At 38.6% G+C, this 25,631-nt stretch overlaps 1 protein-coding gene across 1 annotated transcript in view; it reads left to right on the top strand.

Annotated features, from left to right (window-relative positions):
- The window catches only part of ADAMTS6 (ADAM metallopeptidase with thrombospondin type 1 motif 6), a 130,264-nt gene that overhangs the window by 89,714 nt on the left and 14,919 nt on the right, over window positions 1–25,631 (top strand). Inside the window, exons 13-20 of the mRNA XM_053448027.1 lie at window positions 2,441–2,586; window positions 4,295–4,358; window positions 13,356–13,458; window positions 15,640–15,773; window positions 16,443–16,566; window positions 18,326–18,406; window positions 18,917–19,080; window positions 20,342–20,480. Of these exons, the coding sequence (XP_053304002.1) occupies window positions 2,441–2,586; window positions 4,295–4,358; window positions 13,356–13,458; window positions 15,640–15,773; window positions 16,443–16,566; window positions 18,326–18,406; window positions 18,917–19,080; window positions 20,342–20,480 (955 nt within the window). The remainder of the gene's footprint in view (window positions 1–2,440; window positions 2,587–4,294; window positions 4,359–13,355; window positions 13,459–15,639; window positions 15,774–16,442; window positions 16,567–18,325; window positions 18,407–18,916; window positions 19,081–20,341; window positions 20,481–25,631) is intronic.

Here is a 25,631-nt window from a genome sequence, read left to right on the forward strand (position 1 = left end):
GCCTCCCCCCGCCCCTTCTCACTGCCCCACCCTCTGCCCCTTCTCACTGCCTTCCCCCTCTCTGCCCCTTCTCACTACAAAAAACTTTATTTAACATGGAGGATTTAAATAAAGTAAAAACAAAACAAAACAAAAAAAAAACAATGTTTTAATTTAAGTCCCGGGCAGGCGCCCTTGTTACCATGGCGCCCTGTGGCGCCGCACAGGTCGCACACCCCTAAGGCCGGCCCTGTCTGCCGCAATGGCACGGGCTTCTCTGTGTAAACTGCAAACGTCCCCTGTATGTGCCATGAAATATATTGCAACCGTATGATGTATACTGTATGCTGTAGTATATATTACGTAGAAGTTAGGCATATAATTTACATGTTATGTCCATGGAAAGCTAGTAATTAGATTTTACCTAGAACCTGTTAATTAGGCTGCCTTCTCCATGGCATCCCAGCACATATTTGTATTTAAAGTATAAACGGGGGGCAGTTTCTCTGAGCGGCCCGAGAAGATGCTTTTGGGACATTTCTTAATACGATTGCCTCCATTCTGATCTTGTGCTTTGTTATGCAAGTGACGTTTTTTGGAGTAAAATCACCTTTAAAGTAAAACATTCTTGACTGGGGTGGACGGTTGTCCGTTTGCTGCTGTTGCTTTATGTTTAAGCAAAGTCAGCATGTGTTTGGGATTATGTTAGATTACTCCATGCTTACAACTAGCTGCAAATGTATTGGCTTATATGCAGAGTTTTGCATTAGCCTTTTAAATAGGGGATTTGTAGAGTATTTTCAGATGCACTTAATGGACATACGACTTTATCTAATATGTTTATCTTTTTCGAAAGAATGGCTTCACAAACAAACCAATGATGGATTGTAACAGCTCTGATTATGGAGCGCTGGCAGTAATTCTGGCAGATTGAGATAAAAGGAGACACCTTGTGGAAATGCGTATCGGCACAAGGGTTAAACAAACAGACGGTGAACCAAGGAGTCTTTAAGAATTAGGATTATTTGTCTCAAAGTATAATGCTAAACACATCTAGCAAAGCGCTCATTCAAAACACAACCTTTTATAGGCACAACCATGAAAATGGAAACAATTGTTTTCTTTTGCATATTTATATACTTGATGACAAGCAATTTATTAGTTTAATAGTTTTTTAAAAATATTTGTTTTACTATTTTTTTTTTTAAATGTCCTCTTTTCTGCTTGTCTGTTGCCTAATTGCGAGATGGTAAAAAAAAAAAAGAATGACTGCATAGTCATTGATGTTATGGCTTTGCTTGAGTGAGCTTTTCCATAGACGTCAAGAGCCTATTAAAAACTCAAATACCGTCCGTCTCTATAATTAGTTAATAGACACAGTAATGAAGTTGTAGTCTGAGTAGATTTCTATATGCTTCATTTGTGTGAGAGCTGTGATTTTTCAACTACACGGTGTCTTTGCCCTATTTCTAGCTATTTTATAGGTAAAAACATTTTAATTATTATTTTTCACCTTTATGTCATCATCGTAAAGTTGTAATCTCCCAAAATTCATGCAGGCAGTGCAGTCTTTTGTGAATTCGACATACATTATACAATCGACTTGCAATCTATATAGATGAATGTTTTACGATATACATTAAATGAGATGTAATCCCTTACCTGTCTTACTGCCATCCTAAAAACGCTTTGCTTTCATTTATTTATTAATTACATTAATCTAAAGTAAACCTTTGTGACGGACCGACCAGGAACCTCAGGTTGTCCCTCTCTCCGCCAAGAGCGACTTCTCCCGCTAGGATGCCAAACCACCGCAATCCGTCGGCAATATCCCCAAGCAAAATAAGGGGATATCACTATCCAGTACCCAAAAAACCAGGCAAGACTAGTCTTTAGGTAAAACAAGAGGAGAACTGATTAATTTTAGACGCAGACGGCTGGATATATCCAGCAAAACACACATTAACATGAAACAAGATACTGGGATACCAACTGCCCCCTTAATCTGCCTCCCAGAGACAACAGGGGCAGTAAAGGGATTAACAATACAAAAGGACACAGAGACCACTAAGATAAGGAATACACGTTGTCTTGATTAGAGTATCTCCCAGACCTTAGTGTGCTGTGTGTAAACGGTTAGGAAATGGGGCAATAATAAAATACATTTTTATTAATAACACACAAAAGGCTAACATGGCACTCATTACCAGGGCCCATAGTCTGTAGGAAGAAGGCTGGCACTCAGTCCCCTCCAGGAGCCCATGGCACGGAGGCTTCCGTGACAACCTTGATTAATGGTAAAAAAAAAAACCTGTGATTTTCTGTAAGTTTTGGGGGAAACGGATGGGGGTTCGTCATTATGAAACAAGCTTTTTCATTATTTATGTCTGCTACTCCCATAATGTTCATTGTTTTCTCTGATGTTCAGCTGATCCCATGTTCTGTCTTCTTTTTTTTTTAGTGGTGCTATCAGGGGGAATGCGTACCCTTTGGCACGTGGCCGAAGAGCATAGATGGGGACTGGGGGCCGTGGTCCGTTTGGGGTGAATGCACAAGGACCTGCGGCGGGGGAGTCTCGTCTTCTGTTAGACATTGTGACAGTCCAGCGTAAGTAACTAAAGTAAGCCAGCGCCAACAAATAGAACCATTTGGATGCTATTTAGAATTGTTTCTTTTTATTATTATTATTATTATTTTTTCCCTAGTTTTATAGAACTGTGTACTTGATACTACAAGGTTTAATTAATCCCAGCGCTTTAATAATTTCAGATCACTTACTAGCTGATATGTAAAAATATGAAACTCTCAGCATTATGTATAAAAAGTAAAGCTGAAATAAAGTTTAACATTTTTTATTACTTTTATAGTTCAGTCAGCGAGAACACAACCTTTCAGCTAGTTGCACTTACATATAACCCCACTAAAATGAGTATATTTTGTTGATCTGTGTAGCGCCATCTTATTCCGGAGCGCTGTACAATGGTATCCCAGAGTGATTGCCTTTTCCCCAGTAACTGAAGCACAAGTGTTTTACTAAAGTAATAATGATTTATCCATAACATGAAACATTAACAATAGTTTACATTCTGTGATATAAGTATCAGTATGTGGCATTTTCCGAGAGCAGCTTTACAGAAATCCTCAGAATCAAACCAAATTCTTGTTAGTGACTAGTACCATTTGGCAGATCTGTCTAGAAAATGAGCTTAACCAAGTTAAGCATCCAGATTTCAGGGTAACGCAGACACACATTAAGCATTCCCACGTTTAGCATTATTTCAGAGTTTCCTTGGAATAAAGGCAATATATATATATAATCTCAAACCACACACGTCTTAATTATCTTTGTTTCCCAATAATTCCACAATATGGATTCTAAATGTTAATGTTTGCTGCAAGCTCATCTGTCCATGATATTCCACATGTAACCATATGCATACTATGAGTTTTTAGGAAAGGGGTAGACTTATCTGTTTTCAAAAGACATCTGATAGATTTGTACTTTTTGAAAGAAAATCCAGGGTTTGTAATTAATAACATATTTTGTTTTTGGACAACACATCCATTGGACTGTTCTTTTCATGCAGACTATGATTATGATAAATACAATGTGTACCAAAGCAGATTTTAGAAAGAATAGACTGCTTTACGTAACAGGGCGCAGCTCCTAGGTTCTGTTTGCTGCCCTGATTAAGGACAGTTCTTCCTATGTTTTAATAACGGTGAACGAATAGTTAATGCGTACGTGCATCGTTAATTAGGATGGGCCTGTGTTTCTTTAATTCTTTATTCCTTTAAGATGGCTAAAATAAAGTACCGAGCTCATAAGAAGCTAGAAGCTTATGCAAAGGAATTATGGACACAAAATATAAATGAAAATATATAACCTATGTTAATCATCTATTAAAAAGTAGCTAAAAGTAGTGAAAACACCAGGGCAGACATCCTGATACTGGTATCCAAATATCCAGCCATTGGTGAAAACCATTCACAATAACCCGGGAACAGAGGATAGAATAAGAATACAGTAGTAATGTATGCATGCATGAATATGTATTTGTAAATGTACAGTTTTAATGCGTGCATAAATGCTTCATATAGAAACATAGAAACAGGTATGTCCACAAAATATCACAAGTTGAATTCTAGACCATTTAGTGAAAATGTTTTAGTGTGGAAATCATAAAACATATATAAAAATATTGTTAGAAAGTGAAGTCTATGTATATTGTATTGGCTATTTTGGTACGGATATTGTTTTACATGTCCTTACAATAATTGGTTTACAAGAATAAAGGACAGTGCCTTTTTACAGACCTTCAGGTGGAGGAAAGTATTGCCTCGGGGAACGGAAGCGGTACCGCTCATGCAACACGGATGTAAGTAGAAATTGTGAAATGCTACATTGCTTGTACCGAACTGCAACGTTTTATACTTATTACAGGGCCGTGTGATGTCCGCATCAGATATCTTCGTGATTAACCCTCTGAGTGCTAGAATAGTATGGAGCACATGACCTTACATTATGCTTCATGACTTCTATCACTTGCTGGTTTAAATTTTCTATGTGCACTGCAAGGAAAAGTCTCTTTTAGGCCGTAATACGTGTGTCACCCCCGTTTCTCCTGGTGGTGTCGAAAATGTTCTGTTTTTGAGTACATTGTATGAAAATATGAATACTTTTCCTTTAAGGATACATGCCAACTTTTGTTTTTAATTAAGCAATTCATTCTCTAATTGTTTAATACCTTGTCATTGCTGTTCTTCTGTCATAAAACATTCTCTGTCATTGTTTATAGTCAATTGTTTTGGCCAAATAACCCCCATTGACTTCAATGTGTTTAGAACACTCATCCTCTGCATACGTCATTGGGCATATGTGATTAATTCACTCCGTTTAGAGGAGAATGGCAGATTTAATTTTCTTATTTCAGTGACAGGGTACAGGTAGAAACACAGATGCCATCATTTGGAGATTCCCAATTAGTTTTGGCAGATAAGAACCATTCAGCCCATCTACTCTGCCCTTTTTCCCTGATCAGATTTCTCATCTTAGATTTAGGATAGGTTCATGCATATCCACTGCGTGCTTACATTCTCTTACTACTACCCTCTCAGCATCCTTTGACAGGGATAGGCAAACTTCGGCACTCCAGATGTTGTGAACTACATTTCCCTTGATGCTTTGCCAGCATTAAGGGCATTATGGGAGATGTAGTCCACAACATCAGGAGTGCCGAAGTTTGCGTACCCCTGTCCTATAACAATTGTGCTCTGTCGTAAGTCGTTAAGTAGGATTCTCAGGCAGGGGCAGTAGGACATGGTTTGTTTCATGGATGCCAGAAATTTGCAAAGGCTGTCTCTTTAATAAATACCTCTGCCCGCCACCAGTTTGAATAGACAACTTGTGATTTTTATTCCAAAATCAATGCCAATACTTCAGCGAGCCTTTAAAAATGCTTATTATTCTGTTATAATTTGCATAACTCTCGTTTGGGTCTGGTTAGCATAGTGGCTTTCTTGGATGCACCAACCTAAACTTAGTCTCCTCCTGAGATTTTTCAAAGCTGATTTTGTCCTTGAGGTCTGGTCTTTAATTTCTTGGTTTGTTTTTAGCCTCAATACATATGGGAACAGACTGGAGCATTTTCAGGATTCACGGGGGGGGGGGTTCTGGGGTTTAGCCTTTTACAAAACAATGTCAACAAGGGACAGAGTGGTTAATCTCGGAAGTGAAAAGCTGGAAGGTATCACGTTATTGTGTATTTCTGTTAGTGGAGGACAGTTTGGGTGCAGTAACTCTCTCAAACCTTAACATTTGTGAATGTGCAATATGAGAGGTGGATGGTCCGGCCAGAGACACGGCATAGTCTGATACGAGGCTCAGCCGTCAGTCACCCACTGAATAAAGATAGTCCTCACAACCATGTCGATGTGCTCAAGGACCAAAACACCAATTCTAATTTAAAGGAAGAATTTGAGTTGGCCCCTCCATTCTTGGCAAGCCAGGCATTGCGTTTCAATCCACACCAGCTTGGCCAACATTAATGCTATTGGTGTCTCCTCCACAGACTCCGTTAACCATGGTTGAATTTACTTCCTATGGGATAGAGACTACTAAAGGGCTCCTACTTCCTAAAAAAGTCATAGATGGACAGGCGGAGAAAGTTCTTTGAGAAAAACAAATGTGCAATGTGTAAAATGCCTTATCTTTATGAAGTCTGTGAAATTTTCCAGTACCCAAAGCTGATGTTTAGGCTTTAAATGTTTTTGCGATATCTCTGAAGATTATTCAGTTTGTTAAACGATGATTGGTTACCAGTTCAACCACGTACAGTCTATGCAAGTCATGTTCTCTAGTTGGAATGTTTTGTAGTCCTTCATGGAATCATCACTGAATTCACTGCAAGGTGTGCCTTCACACTCAACTTGGTCTTACTGCTCAGTACTCATTAGAGAACATGGTTTAAATCTGTGGAACCAAAGTCAGATGGCCATAAATGTTGCTGCTTGAGGTAGTTGATGCCGAGGCGCTCAGGGCTTGTGACAGGCCGAAGAACCAGATGGGGTTTCAGAGGACGCTGCTTGATTAATGTTAGCCTTAACCAGCTGAGAATTTGACAGCCTGTGCTTGAAAAATGTGTTGCTTTAACATGTTGTTTTCTTGGAAGAGTTTTTGTGCACTGTCAGCATTCATCACAGCCCTAATAATTTAAAGGGTATTTTTCTTTGCTGATTCTGCTTTTCATAAACAAAGTAGATGAAAAAAAAACATATCTACCAGACTTCATTTATCTTGCAATGATAAACCTTCCTTTTGCCTGTTTCTTCTTTGAAATATCTTCATTTTCTTTGAAAACTGTCTCAGTGCCACTCCTACAGACCACACTCCCTCGTTCAATAGTGCAACACAATGCATTCTTGTGAAGCAATCCTCATTAATTTAGAAAGCCTGTAACGCAGTCTTGGAAGTAAATGAAAAATGATATTAACCGCTGCTTTCTTAACTTTTCATTTAACACCCAGGCCTACTATCTGTAGTCTCCCATGTACGTATTTTAGCACTTCATACACTTCTAACCACTTTGAAGCACTAGCCTAGTTTGATGAATTTTATTATTATTATTTTTTTACTATCGTACGGACCTACAGAAGATAGTTGAAAAAGTTTTTCTGACATGAACCATATGGCGAAGAGTGCCCCCCTCCCCTATTTGATGTGTCTCTGTCTATACAGGTCAAGCGTAGACATGGTGCAGCTGTTTTTGGACATCATTCTCAACAAGCCAAGTGCTCCCCTACAGAGTTTCTCCCAAAAACTCTTTTTAGTTTAGTAACCTAGCCATCTCCAGCAACTTGGCCAAACCTGCCGATTCTTAACATTGCCTACAACCAGTGATGGCTAGAATTCACCACTACTAGGACTCGGTTTAGGGATCAGATTTAGCACCTGACATATGTTTCATTTTTAATAAGCACTTTGTAAGAAATGCAAGTTAATGTGCTGGCCAGAGATCCATGACATTTTCTTGGTTTGTTTTGTTCATGGCTGCCAAAAAAAATACATTAGCTATTGTTTTATCACATCCACATCATTGATTTAAGAGGCTCTGGCACTCCATGACACCATGCTTATTGATACCCTTACCAAATGTAGATGAAGGATTGCCATTTTTTAAGGCGGGTTGTACAGATATTTTGAAGGGAGACATGGTTTCACTTGTGCCTCTCTGCATGTGTCAGGCCTTATTGTACATGAGGCCTACCCATCTTTTCCCTGCCTGCGGCCCTTCAAAAAATCCCTTAAGACCCATTTTTATTAAGGATGCCTACAAACTTACACCTTAACACCCTTCCTCCCATACTTCTTACGCTCATCTTTCCTTCTCCTGCAATACTTATACTAATATGGCTGGTCCATCAATAACAACGACACTTTTACCTCCTGTGTAATACACCCTAACTCCTACTAGATTGTTAGCTCTTATGAGCAGGGCCCTCCTCACCTGTTTCCGTGTGCCATCTTGTTACGTTATATACTAGTTGTTATGTCCTGTCTAATTAAAGAACAATTAAAATTAACAATTAAAGAACAATTAAAAAGCAAGGTTAAATTTACAGAGATTTTATTAGTTTATAGGTATGCTTACATTATATACTTTATATTTTATATGTTCATTAGAGTCATGCATTTTTTCTTTATGAGCTACCCAACATTTACTATTTTTCCTATTGAGTATTTAACATTTCATTAATAAAAGACAAACATATAATGGAAGTCATGGAAACGTGAAGTTACCTGCTTGTGATTTAAAATTACTTTTGCAATTTAATGGGAATTACGAAAGGGTCAATGTATTTTTTTTTTGTGGTCATTTTTCTCTACAGCAGTTTAGCAAAAGAAAAAAGTCACGCATACCAAAAGCAGCACCGTACTGCCCAGGGAACACAATGTTTTTACAAGTCGTGTGGTGTAATTCACAAATATTCAGGCTTGACTTGGCACTTTGGTGTATTTTGCATATTTTCAAAATTTGCAATAGCTTCACCTTCCAAATCCTACAGCCTTGACGTGCTGTGGTAGGAAACTGAAGGAGAATACGCTGTAATTATGAAAACATTTGAATGGATATTGTATTTGTCATATATTACAATAGCGATAGGAATATAGTAACTTATCATTACAGTTTGGAGACCAAAAAGCAAACAATGGCCTTGTAATCCTGTTGGCATTCTTTAAGAAATAAGATTGTTTGCCTTGGTAAATCATCTTTATGGCGATATTATATGGGATATTAAATCTACCCCATCAGTGAGAATGGTACGGTTTTATTCCACCATTATTATGGCATGTTAGTCCAATGCACAGGGCTAGAGTAATAAAGCAGGAGATGGAATGGGCAATTACAACTTATATAGCAAGATCTTGGGTTCTTAACCTTTGTTAGGCAGAATGGAAATTAAGTCACGTGTTTGTATAGAGCAAAGCTTTGCATTGGCCTACTGAAGTAGCATGCCACGTCTCTGTAGATGCTGTAGGATCCTATCTAATCCGAAAACATTTTTGATTGTGATTGCCCTGATTTCTTCTACTAAGCATCAACTACTATTCATTTTCACGAGAAGCTGAGCATAGATGAAATTCTAAAATATAGTGTATTATAATATAATATATAAATTTTTTCTAAATTGTTGCTTTATTTGTGAGGCTAAAGTGGGAACTGCTAACCTGAAAGTCAAGTTGAAGGTTGTAGTGTTCATATGGTGGATGAACCCAGTCTTCAGGAGTGCTCATGTTTGTCTTTTACGCTACTGCTAGAGGCAATTGGGGAACTACTAAGAGTAGTAATTTCTGATGAGCATACCTCCAACAATTCGGGACACTTGTGCTTAGGGGTGGAGTGGAGTTAAGAGCAGAAGTGTGCAGGTCTGAGACATGGCCGCCCACCCTCCTAACCTGAATAGCCACCTTATGGAGCCCAGCAACAGCCCAGACCTCCTTTGATTTTACAGATCCCTTGGTGCTCAGGGAAGTTTAGTGGATCTACCTAACCAGCCTGTGATCATCGCTGCCCACAAAAGCAGGACAATAGGGCAGCTCTGCAGAATAGTGAGCCTAAAAACCAGGACACTTGGGGGTAGGCAGACAACATCACAAAATGATGAGAAATCAAAGAATGCTAGGTTGGTTAGTAAGAGGTATTATTAGCTGAAAGTGTGAAGTGTAGCTTTATAGATAACCGTATGACACTTCACCTTCAGTACAGCAGACACCTATAGCAAGTCTGACGAAGCGCTAGGAAAATGGTGGATGGTTTTCAGGATGACATGATCGGATGAAACTAAAAGATCTGAAGAAATGATGAAAGAGCAGGGATGTTATAGAAATATTTATATACCTCAGGGTGGCCAGATGGCTCTTTTAACTGTACCAATGTGGCTTCTGTAAACCGCGTAGCATTTTATTAAAGTAGTCCTGGTTAAAGGAGATGCAAATGGAAAATGCTGGATTAATTAAGGTTCACCCTAGTCTTGATAGACTTGTCCCTGATAGAGATCGGTTTGACACTCGTATACATGGAAGCCTTAAAATGATCACTCATCACACATGGGAGTTGCTTTGTTTTGGCTGTGTGTTTTATCAGTCTCGTTCCATTCAGATACATCTAGAGAATTTATTAAAAGCTGTGAGGCATACGAGTTACCCATGTAATGAAACTGCAAAGCTAGACACAATGTTACAGTGTAACTCGGCTTCGGCACTAATATAACACCCCCCCGTATTTCATAAGGGGATTAATTAGGTGGAACATGTACTGCTGTTGAAGTATGTCATCAAATAATAATTAAATGTAAAAAAATAAAGTGAAAAGACTGGGATGATACTTATTAAAACAAAATTAAACCAACACCAGCAAAAATAATACGAGGGGTTTATTCGCTAAACAGTAGCTTTGATAAGTGTTTTCATCTTGCTTCAGTTCACTGTTAAGCAAATAAACCCATACATGTTGTTTGTGGCTTGTTTATATGTGGGGGTAATTAGTTTATAGGAAATAAGGGTTTCCAAGGGGTCTGTCTACACGAGGTGTGAATCGCGGTTCAAGCTCCAATGACACGTTGCAGAGACAGCTCCACAGTGGTAGTTTAGTGAACGGGGTAACGTAGATCTCATTGGATATACAATAATTACGTAGGGTAGAAAAAAATGGTACGTGAACTTTTGAAAACCTATGGCTCCACAGCTGTGTACAATTTGTATGATGGTTTTGATAATTTTTAAGATATTACAGCCTGGTTAAAATCAAGCCAATGGAATCAATATGTTGCTCTCTTGACCAATGCCTGTTCAGTCTAAACAAATGTTTTGATTGCTGATTTAAATAAAGCTTTGTAAAACTGTGCAGAGCAAGAGAAGTAAAGAGAATCCATTAAATAAAAGAAAAACACAGTTTGCTGATTCAGCGATTGTCTGTCTGACTGTAATTGCTGTAACTCGATATCTCCATCAGAGAATAGAGGGAAAAAAAAAAAGATGGCATTCGGAACACATACTTCAGCTGTGACGTTCTTCGTGTTACAATCAAACACGCAATGTTAGTGCTTCATTTTCAAAGTACTAACTTTAATGTTTTAAACATGTATACAGTAGATGTTAATCACTACCAACACCCTGTTGACTTAAAACCTTGTTTAAAATAATAATACCATTAATTACACGAACAAGTGAGTTGTTGTGTATGGTGTGCCAAGCTGATTTAACACACATGTGCACTTGTTTCTTTGAAACTCAAATAACTAAATCATAGCTATCTAAGTTATCGCAGGATGTTTGATAACGAGAACAGATTGCATAACCTGGTTTGATTTTTCATGCATGTCCTCCTATAAGACGTTTGACTATACTGAAAGGGCTTAACCCTTCAACATACAGCAACACATTTCTAGTGCTACACATCTAAAATGTGATTTTCAGAGATATTATGTGCCTCATTGTGGCAGTTTTTGAGCTTGTTGTAAATGTTTCCATTATATATTGAGATGTATACTTGCTGGTTATACTGGAGCTTAAGCCTGTGATGTGAAGTAGAACACTTGAGTGGCCCCCACCTTTATGAATCACATTTCTACACTCTAACCTTATCAATTGTTAGGATATGGGACCATGTAGCAGAACCAGTGGTGGCCAGTCTTTGGCTTTCCAGCTACTCAACTATGGTTCCCTAGATGTTTAACAGAACGTTGGGGTAACCTTATTCCAGGACAGTCATCATTTCCATGAAAACTGTATCATATGCTAACTATGCAGATAACACTATCAGCTAGCGTCATAATAATAGGAACATGTGCCGTCTCTTGGAACTAAGGAATCTATCAAAAGAGGGACACAGAAATAAGGTATAAAGCATTCTTAAATGCAGATAAGTAATAGCAACAGATAGTCAAGAGGTTTATAAAAGTCAATGGTCATGGCCCTACAAATTCCATGATGCTTGGTCAAGGTGACATAGCTAATATGTAGCTCTCTGGCTGTTATGAAACATTATTCCTAGCTAGAATTCCAAAAGAACAGAAATGTGACTGTGGTGTGCTTTTTCAGGATTCCTTGAGTTTAGTTGAAGCTACGGGGGAGAGGTCTTGGCGAATACAAAATTTGTCAGTGTCTGAATGTTCCTGCGTTTCCTTGTAGTTGCAGAACTTGCTGAAACATTTAACAGGTTTCATTGGGAACTAGGGAAGGTCCAAGTTGGTCCTTCACACATTTTAGTGAATACCCTTGGTTTAATATTTTCACCTCAGGGGTATTTTCTGATCAACCTAGTGAGTATGGCCCTATGTCTACTTAGAAGGTATAGTTTCTAGGTACCAAGAAAACTACCTATTGACTATCTCTGACCAAAAACCTTCTTTAGCACAAAGCCCGAGGTTTAGTCCTGCTCCGTGTACATATTGATGGTCTATGTCAATGGTGAGCAACACAAATTACATTTTTTCACCCAGAAATTCTATGTAAGAATTAAGTAATCAAGCCTTTTATTACCATGAAGGCATATCCCTCCAGGAGAGGGTAAAAGAGCATATGACTCTGCAGGGAACGTGGGACATGAAACATTCTCTTTTCTTTTGCACTCCTCATAAAATTATTTATGCTGGTAGTTAAAAGAATATAAATGGGTATATTAGCTCTCGTCAGATGGGCTTCATTATATTGCACAGCCATCCAATGATTCCCTTAGCAGGAGGCTAATGGCATTTTTCAGTTCAGCGTTCAAAACAGCTGGTTCTGCAGGACCATAACTGCGCTTTCATGGCTCTGTTTATATTCTGGATTCTTCATCTATTTTTTATGTGTGTTTATAAGGAGATACCTGATGGATTAATTGCAAAGTGATCCATGACATGCACTGGAGATTAAACCTGTTAAGAACTGGTGTAACACTTAGCACTGTTTATAAAAGTTCTATTATATAATACTTGCCCCATATTACAAAGGATACAATTTAGTCTCGATACCAGTTTAAAAACTCTTCCCATATAATAACATTTTTATTTTGGTCCTAACAGAATGAATCGTTCACTATAGTTCTGATATTCCCAGCCTCAAAAAAAGTGCTTGATAAGCTTTGTGAGTTTCATATCTCGCTCTTTCTGAAATAGTATTAATAAACATGTTATATGTATTGTACTCTCTAGTATGCTTTAGATACGGAAAAATAGACCATAAGTTGGCAAGCCATCAGCAGGGAATTGAGTTCAGTATGGTTCTTTGATTAATTCTTGTGCAGAATTGTGTGTTTTTGTACCCAAAACATGTCATTTACAGGATGAATGGATATACTGCTAGAAGAATCTAACCTTGTTTTGCTTTGTTTTAGCCTTGTCCCTCCGGATCCCGAGACTTCAGAGAAAAGCAGTGTGCCGACTTTGATAATATGCCTTTCCGCGGGAAATATTACAACTGGAAACCCTACACTGGAGGTATACTGCCGTATATGCGAACAGGAGAATATAGTTAATCAAGACGATGCATGTAGACAAGTTGTATCAGAAAAGAGGGAGGAAGTGCTTTACGATTGTTAGATAGCAGCATAGCAGGGCAAGAGAACCATGGCGCAGGCTAGCAAAGGTCAACACGGATGTAAAATGAAATTAAAATGGCCTCCTAATATAACCAAGTTTACACTAGAACTCATCTAGAAACCTATCCATTGTTGATGCCCGACTTTTGGGGAAGCCAGGAACGTGTCATTTAGAAACACTGCCCCTTTGCTCTTCTGACACATTTGCTATGAGGGTGATTGTTTGCATAGTTCCAGTGCTTTCCTCTCAGTTCTCCAACCTATATATGCCACTGGCACACTACACAGACCTAGTTGCCCTCAACCTGCAATGGGCAGAGTCGCCCCCCCCGTATCTTATTCCAGATGCCCTCAGTGTTATATATGGAACGCCAAGTAAAGATATTATAGCACTTGTGGTTAAAATAATAGCATGTCTAAAGAAGCGGTCTTGCAACTGAGAACTTGAAAGTAATTCAGATAACCCATAAAGATTTTTTTTGGCATATTTTCTAGATCCTTTGGTAAGCTGCCAAGGGGCTATTCATCACCTGCCCACCACCTGTCTAACCCAACCCTGCATATCTTTTTTTTCCGAACTAATATTTGTTAAATGTTGTCATTGAATTCACTGTATATTGTTGGGGGGAGGTGTAAACTGCTTGTTGAACACTATGGTAGTTGTCGTACAGTAAGAGCTAGAAGGCTACCAGCCGGCTGTGCCTGTACTGTTAAAAATGTTTTAACCCTTTGTCATGATAGCTGCAAAGTTTACATAAGTGACATTCTTAGTCTACTAGACTAGGTTAGACATATTGTCTTTATAAAAACTCACTGATTGATTTAGTGTCTCTGTTGCCTGTTAAAGATGAGGCGACATGAGGTGGAACAGATGGCTCAAAAGGGACAGATCAGGTCACAATTAAGCAGGGAATTTGTGAATTGGGACTATTTTTGGGTTGTTGGTTTTTTGTTTTGTTTTTTACAAGAAGTTGGTACATTTTCAGACTATATTATCCTCAGATATGTAATGATGCTACTATTCACGTTTTGCAAAAAACGAGGGAGTACACCTTGGGATTGGTGGACAGTGAGGAGGAGGTATGCTGCTGGTACAGAGACATTCTTTAGTAGTCATTAGAAGGGTAGACATTCTGGAACCTTTTGTTGGGACCCTATTTTAGCTACTTACACATATGTTGTGTTCCTTATTAAGGGGAATATTAGAAATAATCAAAAGAAAAATAAACCGTTTTAATTAAGCGACAGGACATAAACTTGTATTTGCTGTTTTTGTAGAATATTATATATTTATTATATATAAAATATGGAGGACATTTCATGTATTTATGTAGTGTGTTTTTAAGAGAATGTCAATAAGAATTGCATGGGTCGATATGGTTTATAATGTTATATAAAATCGAATAAACAGTATTTGCTCAGTCCTATGGATTGGCTCGGGTCTCCCCCGCTTTGGCTATCAACAAAAACAGCCATGTCAGTGGTTACTCCAAACAAGCAGTTTTTAGTCCAATAAATGAAAGAGTCTCTCTGCATATACTGTAACAGTAATGTTTTCCTATTGACCCATAGACAGGTAAAATGTTCTCTCCTGATGAGTAACGTAGACCCATAGACAGGTGAAATGTTCTCTCCTGATGGGTAACTTTTTTCTGCATGGGTATTGTTCCAGACCTGCGTGTAATAATGCGTAAGCAAAGCAAAACAATGTGTGAAGTGGAAGTGGATGGGTACTTTTGTTGATGTGGGCAACAACCTACATGAGGGCCAACCTGACAATATAAGAACTGTAGATGAGTGTGGCGAATAGATGTGTTCGAAAAATAGCTAACCACCACCATTGGGATTTGTCTGACTGACAAATATGTTTTGAAAAGTAGTTAACCCAAGGAACAGCCAATCAGAGGCATTGAAAGTCATATTTACTAATTGGGCGCCATTTTATATGAAAGCACACTGTTCCATTCTTGTCTTTGAAAGAGTTAAAAGATACATGACTTCTATTTGCTTCGTTCATGGGGTTGAGATGCAACAGGCAGTCTATAATATATTAATGTCCGTGTCTGTGTTGTAATCATAGGTGGTGTTAAAACGTGTGCGTTAAACTGTTTGGCTGAAGGCTATAATTTTTACACTGAACGAGCCCCCGCTGTTATTGATGGAACTCGATGCAACGCTGACTCCCTGGACATCTGCATTAATGGAGAATGCAAGGTTACTGACAACATATTTAATTGAATTCACGGATATGAGCATATGTTAACCAGCAGTGTATATTTTGCAACTATCCACCACCAAATAAATTAACCCAAGTCTAGGCATTAGAAACAGATGTACCTTATTGGAAAAACGCTCTGCATTCTGTTTTCTGATGGCTTTGCCTGTATATATATTCCTAGTGATCACACTGTAAAAAAAGAGGTTTTTGAAAAAAATTTATGCTTTGCTTATTATGGGTTTTGGTTACTATGTCTTTTTTTAGGAAAATGGTCAATGCTCTACAATGCTGCATGACATTTATTATTAAAACTATTTATAACATTACATAAACCTATTTACATATATGCCCATATAGCATCATCATAGGGCAATTTGGAAAAAGTAATTGTGTACACACACAAATATATGTAATTGGCTTTATGTAAATGTTCCAGAAGCTCATGTTCTAATAGAAGAGTTATTTGGGTGTCACTATTCATTTTGGTTCTATTGCTGTGCATGTAGACAGTGAGTTTATTTTTATACCTTTTTGCATTTTAGTTTTATACTTTTGGGGGTAATGTAACCAAAAGGCACACGCGGGATACATAAAGAGTTACTTATGTTACAAAGTTCCATTCACTAATGCTCATTTTACTGTTACATTTATTTTGTCCCGGTTAGCATGTAGGCTGCGATAACATTTTGGGCTCAGATGCCAAAGAGGATAGGTGTCGAGTGTGCGGAGGAGATGGAAGCACTTGCGAAGCGATTGAGGGATTCTTCAACGATTCGTTGCCCAGAGGAGGTAAGTACATTGACAGGTTGGCATCATGTAAGTCTGACACTTCTGTGACTACAATACCTTCACTACTAAGAATTAAAATTTGCCACCCCACCTATATGCCTTTCACGTTTCTTTATTCAGTAAATCTAAGAGCCTGACTTAAAAGGAAGAAAGTTACCTAAAGGTTTCCAACACACCCCTAAAATAAGTGTCCCTTTTGGCCAATGGAAATGTTGGAAAATATGCACCTATGTCAACAAGGTCAATATTTTGTGGTCAGCCTTGGTCTGAACATACCAGCGCTCAACAAACAAGGCTTACATAGAAGGGTCATTGATCGATCATACACTAGATATAGTCAGGATAGAAATTCCGCCTCGGGACCTGGCAGAAAATTACCCATGTTACCAAATGTGGAATTCCATACAAGGAAAAGCTGATGGCGTAGTTTCTTGGAATCAAAGTATTCTATTTGACAAATACCCTTCACCAGTCAGATGGCCACTCTTCCATTGCCAGGAACACATTTGTAAACCCTGGGCATCAGCCTTAGATTAGAAGCATTACAGTTGGCCTTTTGTTAGGGAGGATTCTTTAAGGTCAGTGTTTTCTGGAATGAAGCGTACTCCCCTGCTCATTAACTAATTTGAAGGATGATGTTAGCAGGGATATTTAGTAACTGCGGGATTATTATGAGGCAGGGAATCTATCAAGTTGAGTGATAAACGAGTAAAGAGAATTTCTTCTGTTTGGTCGCACTCAACTTCTGAACCATGAGAATCTTTGTCACATAATCATACACACACGTTTATTGCTTTCATAGTTTATACCGCTTCATTACGTTTGTTCTTCATTTGGAAGACTGAATCTGCAGGCACATTAAAATGTACAAAACTGTTGTGAAAGTATTTTGATGATCCTTTGCTGTAACACCCATACATCATTTTAATAGTTGTAAGATCTGTACTGTATCAGTGTCATCCCATCAGCTGCAGAAGGCTTTAATATGTGTTAAATTAAAACAAATATTAAAAGAGATGCCTAAACTAAAGGGCCGGAATAGGGCATTCTGCAGACCGTGCAACAAAGAAGGATAGCATTCTGGATTTGGGGACAGAAGGTAGCCCAATGCCTTGTTCTGACCACATACACTACACATTACACATTACTATTACAATTTAGTTCTATGTACATAGTACATAGTTGTGGGCATCCATCACAAGGGCCAAGATGGGGCTTATGCACAGCCTGTGGTCAACCATCCCCTTAAGAGTTATGCTTAATGGGTCTACAAGGCAAAGTAGAAATCTAAGCACTTAGAACTGTAAGCAGTTTAAGAAGTCCTTGACCGAAAGAATAGATGAATGACATCACAATGAAATTAGGAAGAGGAAGATTGCATTTACCCACAAGTTAAACATGGCTTAACCATCCCCTTTTTGTAAGTAGTATTTTAGTCACATAATCCAGATTGCACTAGAACGGATCCCTAAGAGATTTCTTCACAGTTTTACAAATGCTGCGTTATGACTGTCCAGTGATTGTGATCCCCTGTAAAATATCAACTGCTATAGTCTTGGTTATAAAATAGTTTCTTCTGACATTAAGCCTGGGCTCTTTTTTTCAAGCTCTGAAGTTTGATTTTAACACAGTGGTTCAGGCGACCCCGTTTGGATTCTGCAGACTTTAAAGCGTGTCAATATTGAATAATTTATTGAAGACCGGTTTCCTGTCTTTAGCTCCAGATGCCGGTAATAACAGGCTAACCTTTGCCTTCTAGGCTACATGGAAGTTGTTCAAATTCCACGCGGTTCAGTTCACATTGAAATTAAAGAAGTTGCTCTCTCTAAGAACTATATAGGTAAGATTTAAAAATGGTTTTGGGAATGTGTTTTGCTGGCATGACAAGAATGGGGGGTGGACGCTAAAAAGCAAACATGGCTGTGTTTAGACAGACATAAACAATGGCTTTGTAATGGCTAGATTCAGTGCTGTGTTATTACATTCGCTCAGGTACCCAAGTGAAAATATGCATATGGTGGTGCAATTCCTTCATTGTTTATTTCTTGGGAGACAGTTATACATGAGAATTCATATTTTGTCCCCTTGATGGATACTTTTCTTAATAGAATTTGTTCTATAAAGCACAGGCCATATCTTAAGTATGACCTGTGGTTTTGATTTCTGTCGGCTTACTGTGATATAACCATGGCCTGGCTTTTCCATCACTTCTGCAAGATTTTTGGATTTTTTCTTGTCTCATATAGTATTGTTATATTATTTCCATTTGTTCTTTTGCCCTTATTGCACCGATTGTTACTAAAGCATTTTTCTTATACAATGTAACACTATTTGCTTTTCTCTTCTATAGCTTTGAAATCGGAAGGCGATGACTACTTTATCAATGGTGCTTGGACAATAGATTGGCCAAGGAAGTTTGATGTAGTTGGGACAGCATTTCACTATAAGCGTCCGACTGACGAGCCTGAGTCTCTGGAAGCGTTGGGGCCAACCACAGAAAGTCTAATAGTGATGGTAAAGCAATGTAGCAAATTAAGATAAACGATCCACTAACCGATGAGTTCCTGTAAGAGGAAAACCTAAAGGTTGAGGAAATAATCATGCTTTTCTTCCAAGTGTAGGAAAGGCCATAAATCACAGACTAAGACCCTCCAAGGCCCCTAGGGAGACCTGCGCGGACACACATTGCCGCACCTGTCAGACGTGCTTACATAACGTGACCCTGCTGCATGCTCGCCTTCCAGCTACGGTAGCCTGCACAGTACAGTTACTGGTATGCGACCAGTAGCAGAGCACTGGCAGACTATCCACTCATGCCCATTAATGGATAATTTATCACTGGTTTAGTGACTTAAACCCAGATTAAATGCTTTTGTTTAGTTTTTTAAAAAAATATTTCTTAAAAAAATCTAATTGAAGCTATTTGATAGAAAGGCAATATATGTTTCTTGCATTCTTGGACTTTGTAGTTATTTAGTGCAAGGTGGTAAGTACCTAAGAAGAAGAACCTACAATAAGCTGCATGAGAGTACCAGGGTGCCTAGTCATTTTTGGCCAGCGAAAGATCTAAATAGAATGATATCCCTTCAGTAAAACAAAATAATAATTCTCTAGAAAGAAATAGCTCACACAATAAAAGGCTTCCTTTCAGTATTTTTAAGAAGGACCTCCGTTTCTTTGCGAGGATCTTCAATTTTCATGAGGATGTTTTGAGGGGAGGGTAGAAACTGTCATGGAAGGGAATCAAGTGATTGTTGTAGGAATAGATCACATCAGCCTAGACTAATATTGGCTTATTACAGGTATTACTACATCACCATTCTGAATCTCCTGACAGACTGTTTTTTCCCCCAGTAATCATCCCTGTTGCCTTAGCAAACATTACAAATATTTTAGGCCAATGTTCGTAGTTCGTAGTACAATTGACCTTATATGGTCAGTGAATGTTAGCCGTAACTTCTGTCTTGCTGGAAATTTCAGCGAACTGAAAGACTGAGATATTTTGGCTTTGCAGGCACAGTTGTAATCATTTTTTTTTCAAATAATGACTTAACTTGGTAATTTAATTTTCATGGATGAAGCAATTGCAGAGTAGGGACTAATTGAATAATACAGTTGTAAAATGTGTACATATTTAACTAGATTACCTTTTTTATAGAAACTTATATGTCTGTTGGTCTTTTTTTTTTCTTAAGGGATCAGAAATCTAAAGCATTTTTTTGATGTCTGTTTTTATGACCCAATCTTTTCAATCGTGTTATGATTTATCCAACAGATTCTTCTTCAGGAACAGAACTTGGGCATTCGATATAAATTTAATGTCCCCATTACACGGACAGGCAGTGGAGACAATGAAGTTGGGTTCTCTTGGTTTCACCTTCCGTGGTCAGAATGCTCAGCAACATGCGCTGGAGGTAAGGCATTAAATGAAAACGTATTCCCCGACACTTACAATCAGCACGTTCTTTTCTTATATGACCTAACAAAACATAATTAAGTGCTCAAAAGGGGCATTTAAAGGGCTTTAAAACAGTGATTACAGGTAAATACATGGATTATACAGAAGCTACCTGGCCACTCTGGTGGGTCATATCATCCCATACATATTCACTTTGACCCTTTACTTTTTGAACCAAACTTGCTTTGAATTCAATATAGATGTACAGAGTTCATGCAAACTAAACTAAACCCTCTTTAAGGCTCTGTGAAACTTTAATCTGCCTATGAACCTGCTTTGTGACAGGTTTAAATTTACTTTTTTTCATAAATTGAATAATTTTGGATAAATTCTGTTTCCAGCAAGAAGGGTTGAGCTGGTCCTATATATAACTCATAGTTTAATGTGTAAGGAAACTGAAGAAGTGTCCCTGATCTAAGTATATTTTATAGAGCGCCAGCAAAGCTCTTCCTGCAGCGATTGTTCACATATTGTATAATGAAGTGAAGAAACCGAAACACAACTTCCCACAAACTCTCCGAACAACTCTCCACTTAGTTAATCGATGTCTTTGTAGGAGTCCAAATATCTTTTAGTAATATCAATAGTATCTAAAAACATAGTGTAAGTACTGAAATATGCCATGTTGTGTTCAAACATTCGCAGAAAGAGATGTATGCTTATTATGAGATGACCATATAGAGGCCTAATGATACGAGAAGACGAATAACTAATTTTTGGTTATGCTGGTATGAATTTGTATGCATATCTATGTTGTTTTTTGCCTTTTTTTTATGATTATTTGTCCTGTATGAACTGTGAAAAAAATAATAAATATGATTTAAAAAAAAAAAAAAAAAAAAGAGGTATGCTTATGTATCAAAGTTAGGTTGAACAGAGATGTGTACTTGATACTTTAGACAGTGAGTGTGAAGCTACTTGTTCCAAGACCTTTATTATAAAATTGCCGTAAATGGCAGGACTGTACAATTAAAGACAGAGGACATATTTAAGTACCCACGAGAAGAATAAAACATCCAGTCTAGAACATTCACTCTAGAAGGTTGGCATTGAGAACCTGTAAATGGTTCATAAGGCCGGTGGTCCAGCCACAGACTTTCATGGTTTCTTCTCGAAGGATTTGAAAGGCTGTATTGCTTAACTCCTTTGACATCCAGCATATCCATTCCTCAACAATATCTGTGTCATGGTAAGATTCTTGCCAAACGTTTACTCAATACGTACCACTGTTGGTGGATACAATAGACTTGCTTATACTATGTGGTTATGTAATGAGAAATCTCTGATTTCTGTGCCATCTCTTAGTTTGGTATACTGTATATGTGTTCCGGGTGTGATTAGGTTCTGCGTTTGTCCATGAGCTTTCTGGGCACTCTTTGGTTTTCGGTATAATATTCAGTCCATGGAGATAGATAATGGAAAGTGTCCATGCAGTGTTGGCACTAGCCAGCACTCAGACCTTAACCTTATTCAAGAGATGTTTAAAAGCACTCCAGCTTGTTGGAATTCTTTATTTGTTTAGTAAGTATGACCTTTGGCAAAATACCGAGACGGAATAATGCTTTCCCTGAAGACGAGTTGGCTCTTTGGGGTATTGCAGATTAGTGCATTTCTATATACAATCCAAGCAGGGTTTGTTTTCATTCCGTGTGTTATGACGATCGGACAGCTGCAGCAGGGAAGCTCTTAGAAATTGTTTTGAACAATAATTCGGCGGATGCTGAAATCCATCCACTTTCCTGAAATGGTTACTGTTTCTTTACATTACTTTGTTTATTTTTGCAAGGCAAACAGACATCTGACTTAGGTTTTTCACTTGGAAAGGTCAACAAAGGTCAGCCTATTAATGCTTGGAGCGTAAGACCAGTGGAAGCTGTATTTCTTATCTACCTGAGACTTGGAACGGATTAAAAACAAGTCTCTGTTTTTAGTGTGTTTGGTATGGTACACAATCCATCTGGTCTTCAGCAAGTTTTACTCCAGGAAAGGTAATCTCTTAAATCCCCCTGTGAATCTAATAAGCAAATGTAAATACCTGTTAAAAAGCAGTACACAAGTAAATAAAAGTACAATGCCCAATGTCGTGCAAATAAACACATGGAGGATTTTTTGAATTGGAGTTGAATTAGATTTCTCTCCTCTAGGGCTGCAACTAACGATTATTTTAATAATCGATTAGTTGGCCGATTATTTTTTCGATTAATCGATTAATCGGATAAAAAAAATGAATGTAAATTTTTCATTTATTTAAAATAATTTACTAAACAAATGATGTTAAATACAAACAGCAGAATAAAAAAAACTTTGATAATACATTTCTTGTCTTTATTTCCCAACCAGCCCCCCAATATATGCACATTTGAGCCCAGGCTTCCTACGCTGCCTCCCAGACATGCCATGCTGCCCCCCCACATATGCCACGCTGCCTACCACAGCACTCCACGCTGCCTCCCACATATACCACACCACGCTGCCTCCCACATCTGCCACGCCACGCTGCCTCCCACATCTGCCACTCCACGCTGCCTCCCACATCTGCCACTCCACGCTGCCTCCCACATATACCACACCACGCTGCCTCCCACATATACCACACCACGCTGCCTCCCACATCTGCCACTCCACTCTACCCCCCACATGCCACTGTGCCTGATACGCCTTATAGCCCCTGAAACACCACTCCATCCTCCCCAGACATGCCACCCTGCCCTCCCCACATATGCCACGCCATGCTGCCTCCCACATCTGCCACTCCACAATGCCTCCCACATATGCCACGCTGCCTCCCACATCTGCCACGCTGCCTCCCACATCTGCCACTGTGCCTGATATGCCTTATATCCCCACTCCATCCTCCCCAGACATGCCACCCTGCCTCCCAGACATGCCACTTCTCTACCCCAGATATGCCACTCTACCCCCAGATATGCCTTATACACCCTGATACACCACTCCGTCCTCCCCAGACATGCCACACTGCCCTCCCCACATATGCCTTATATACAGTATATGCCTTATACCCCCAGATATGTCACTTCACTGCCCCCAGGATTTAGATTCCCCTAAATTAACCCTAAACTCCCCATTAACCATAACTGCCCCTAAATTAACCCTTAACACCCCCTTAACCACAGCATCCCCTAAATTAACCCTAAAGACCCCATCAACCACAGCATCCCCTAAATTAACCCTAAACACACCATTAACCACAACTGCCTCAAATTAACCCCAAACACCCCATTAACCACAGCTGCTCCTAAATTAACCCTAAACACCCTATTAACATAACTGCCCCTAAATTAACCCTAAACACCCAATTAACCATAACTGCCCCTAAATTAACCCTAAACACCCCACTAACCATAACTGCCCCTAAATTAACCCCCACCTCCCCTAACTTTCAGTAGCCCAAATATATATATATTACATACATATATACACATATATATATATATATATATATACATATACATATATACACATATATATATATATATATATATATATACACACATACACATTATATATATATATATATATATATACACACACACACATATATATATATATATATATATATATGTACATATACTTACAGTTAGATGAGTGTCACAGCCATGTGGTTCTGGCCTGGAGAAGGAAGGGGCGGGGCCAGTTGTCACAGTGATTACAGGGAGGGGGAGTAAGTAGGAGCTGCTGCTGTGAGACGGTGAGTCAGACTAAACGGATTATATAATGAGGGGGATTTTTCAGAGCGTTTGCTCTGAAAAAACCCTCATTTTATAATCGATAATAATCGATTCAACTAATCGATAATGAAATTCGTTGCCAACGAATTTCATTATCGATTATTATCGATTTTATCGATTACTTTTTGCAGCCCTACTCTCCTCCATCTACTTCTTCTGACGCATGCGTACACTTGAGTATGCTGCCAATGAGCATGCTATACAGTGCTTCGAATTTGATGGCAGTATACCAATCATGAAATAATAGAAATGATCTCTCTACTGGTATAATTGTGTGCCGGGCACTGTATGTAAGTTGAACTCCCCATTGTAACCACTGCATTACTTTGTGTAGTTGCATACTGCGATATACATAAGGGGCTACACCGTGTGCTATAAAAATGCATATTTATTAGTTGAAATTCCTTATTGGCTAATAAAAAAAAAATCCCCACTCTTATCTGTGTTATTAGTTTTCAAGGTAGTTATCTCCTAAGGACACACTCAAATGCCTTTCTTCTTGCACCTGGTCCATCTGAATATGCATAGAGTTTTTCATCTAATTCACTATTAAATGTACATTTCACCTGCAGTTTTCCTATACGTCAATGTAATTTCACAATCAGCTACAGACCCCTTTGCTCTGAATAGAAGAATAGACTTTCCTCAAGGAATAGTTGGCCCCAATGCAATAGTGCCGTCTGGTTGCCAGATGTCACGTTTCAACAAATGCTCATAAAATCATCATTCGTATTAATTGATTTATATATCACCATCATATTCCACAGCACTGTGCATTTTTTCTCGTTTGGATGTGTGTAAATACGCATAGATTACGATCTACCACATTAATGATACGACTTTCTGTTGCATACAAAGTGATACCACATTGGAGATACCAATATACCTGGATGTCCCCGGTATGCAAATTGCATGGAACCTTCTTTTCTTTCATGTCAAGGAATCGTGATCAGAAACATGAAGTTCTCTCACATCAAGATGCATGCACACTCCAGTATAGATGAATGTTGACATGGCAAATCCATCAAACCCCCAGATGAGAACAAACCACCCAAACGTTCTTGATTTTTGAGTTACCATCCTGGTTTGAGAGCCACATTCTTCTGCCCCACTTTTCTAAGATCTCAGTATATGTGGTTGATCATAAGATCACCCTGATGCTCTGTAGGCACCAGACTAACAATATTGCCTTTGCAACTACATCAATAACTATGACTGCAGTTCCCAGATACTCCCTCTAAAGCAGACACAGAACTTTTTGTGACTTTCCCACTCAAGTCCCACACTCAGATGATTTTTGATGGCAATGCATATTTGCGGCTGTCTGATACACTATATTGTTTGAAAAGTACAATTGT

This window comes from Spea bombifrons, chromosome 1 (assembly GCF_027358695.1).
Source record: "Spea bombifrons isolate aSpeBom1 chromosome 1, aSpeBom1.2.pri, whole genome shotgun sequence".
Taxonomy (NCBI): domain Eukaryota; kingdom Metazoa; phylum Chordata; class Amphibia; order Anura; family Pelobatidae; genus Spea; species Spea bombifrons.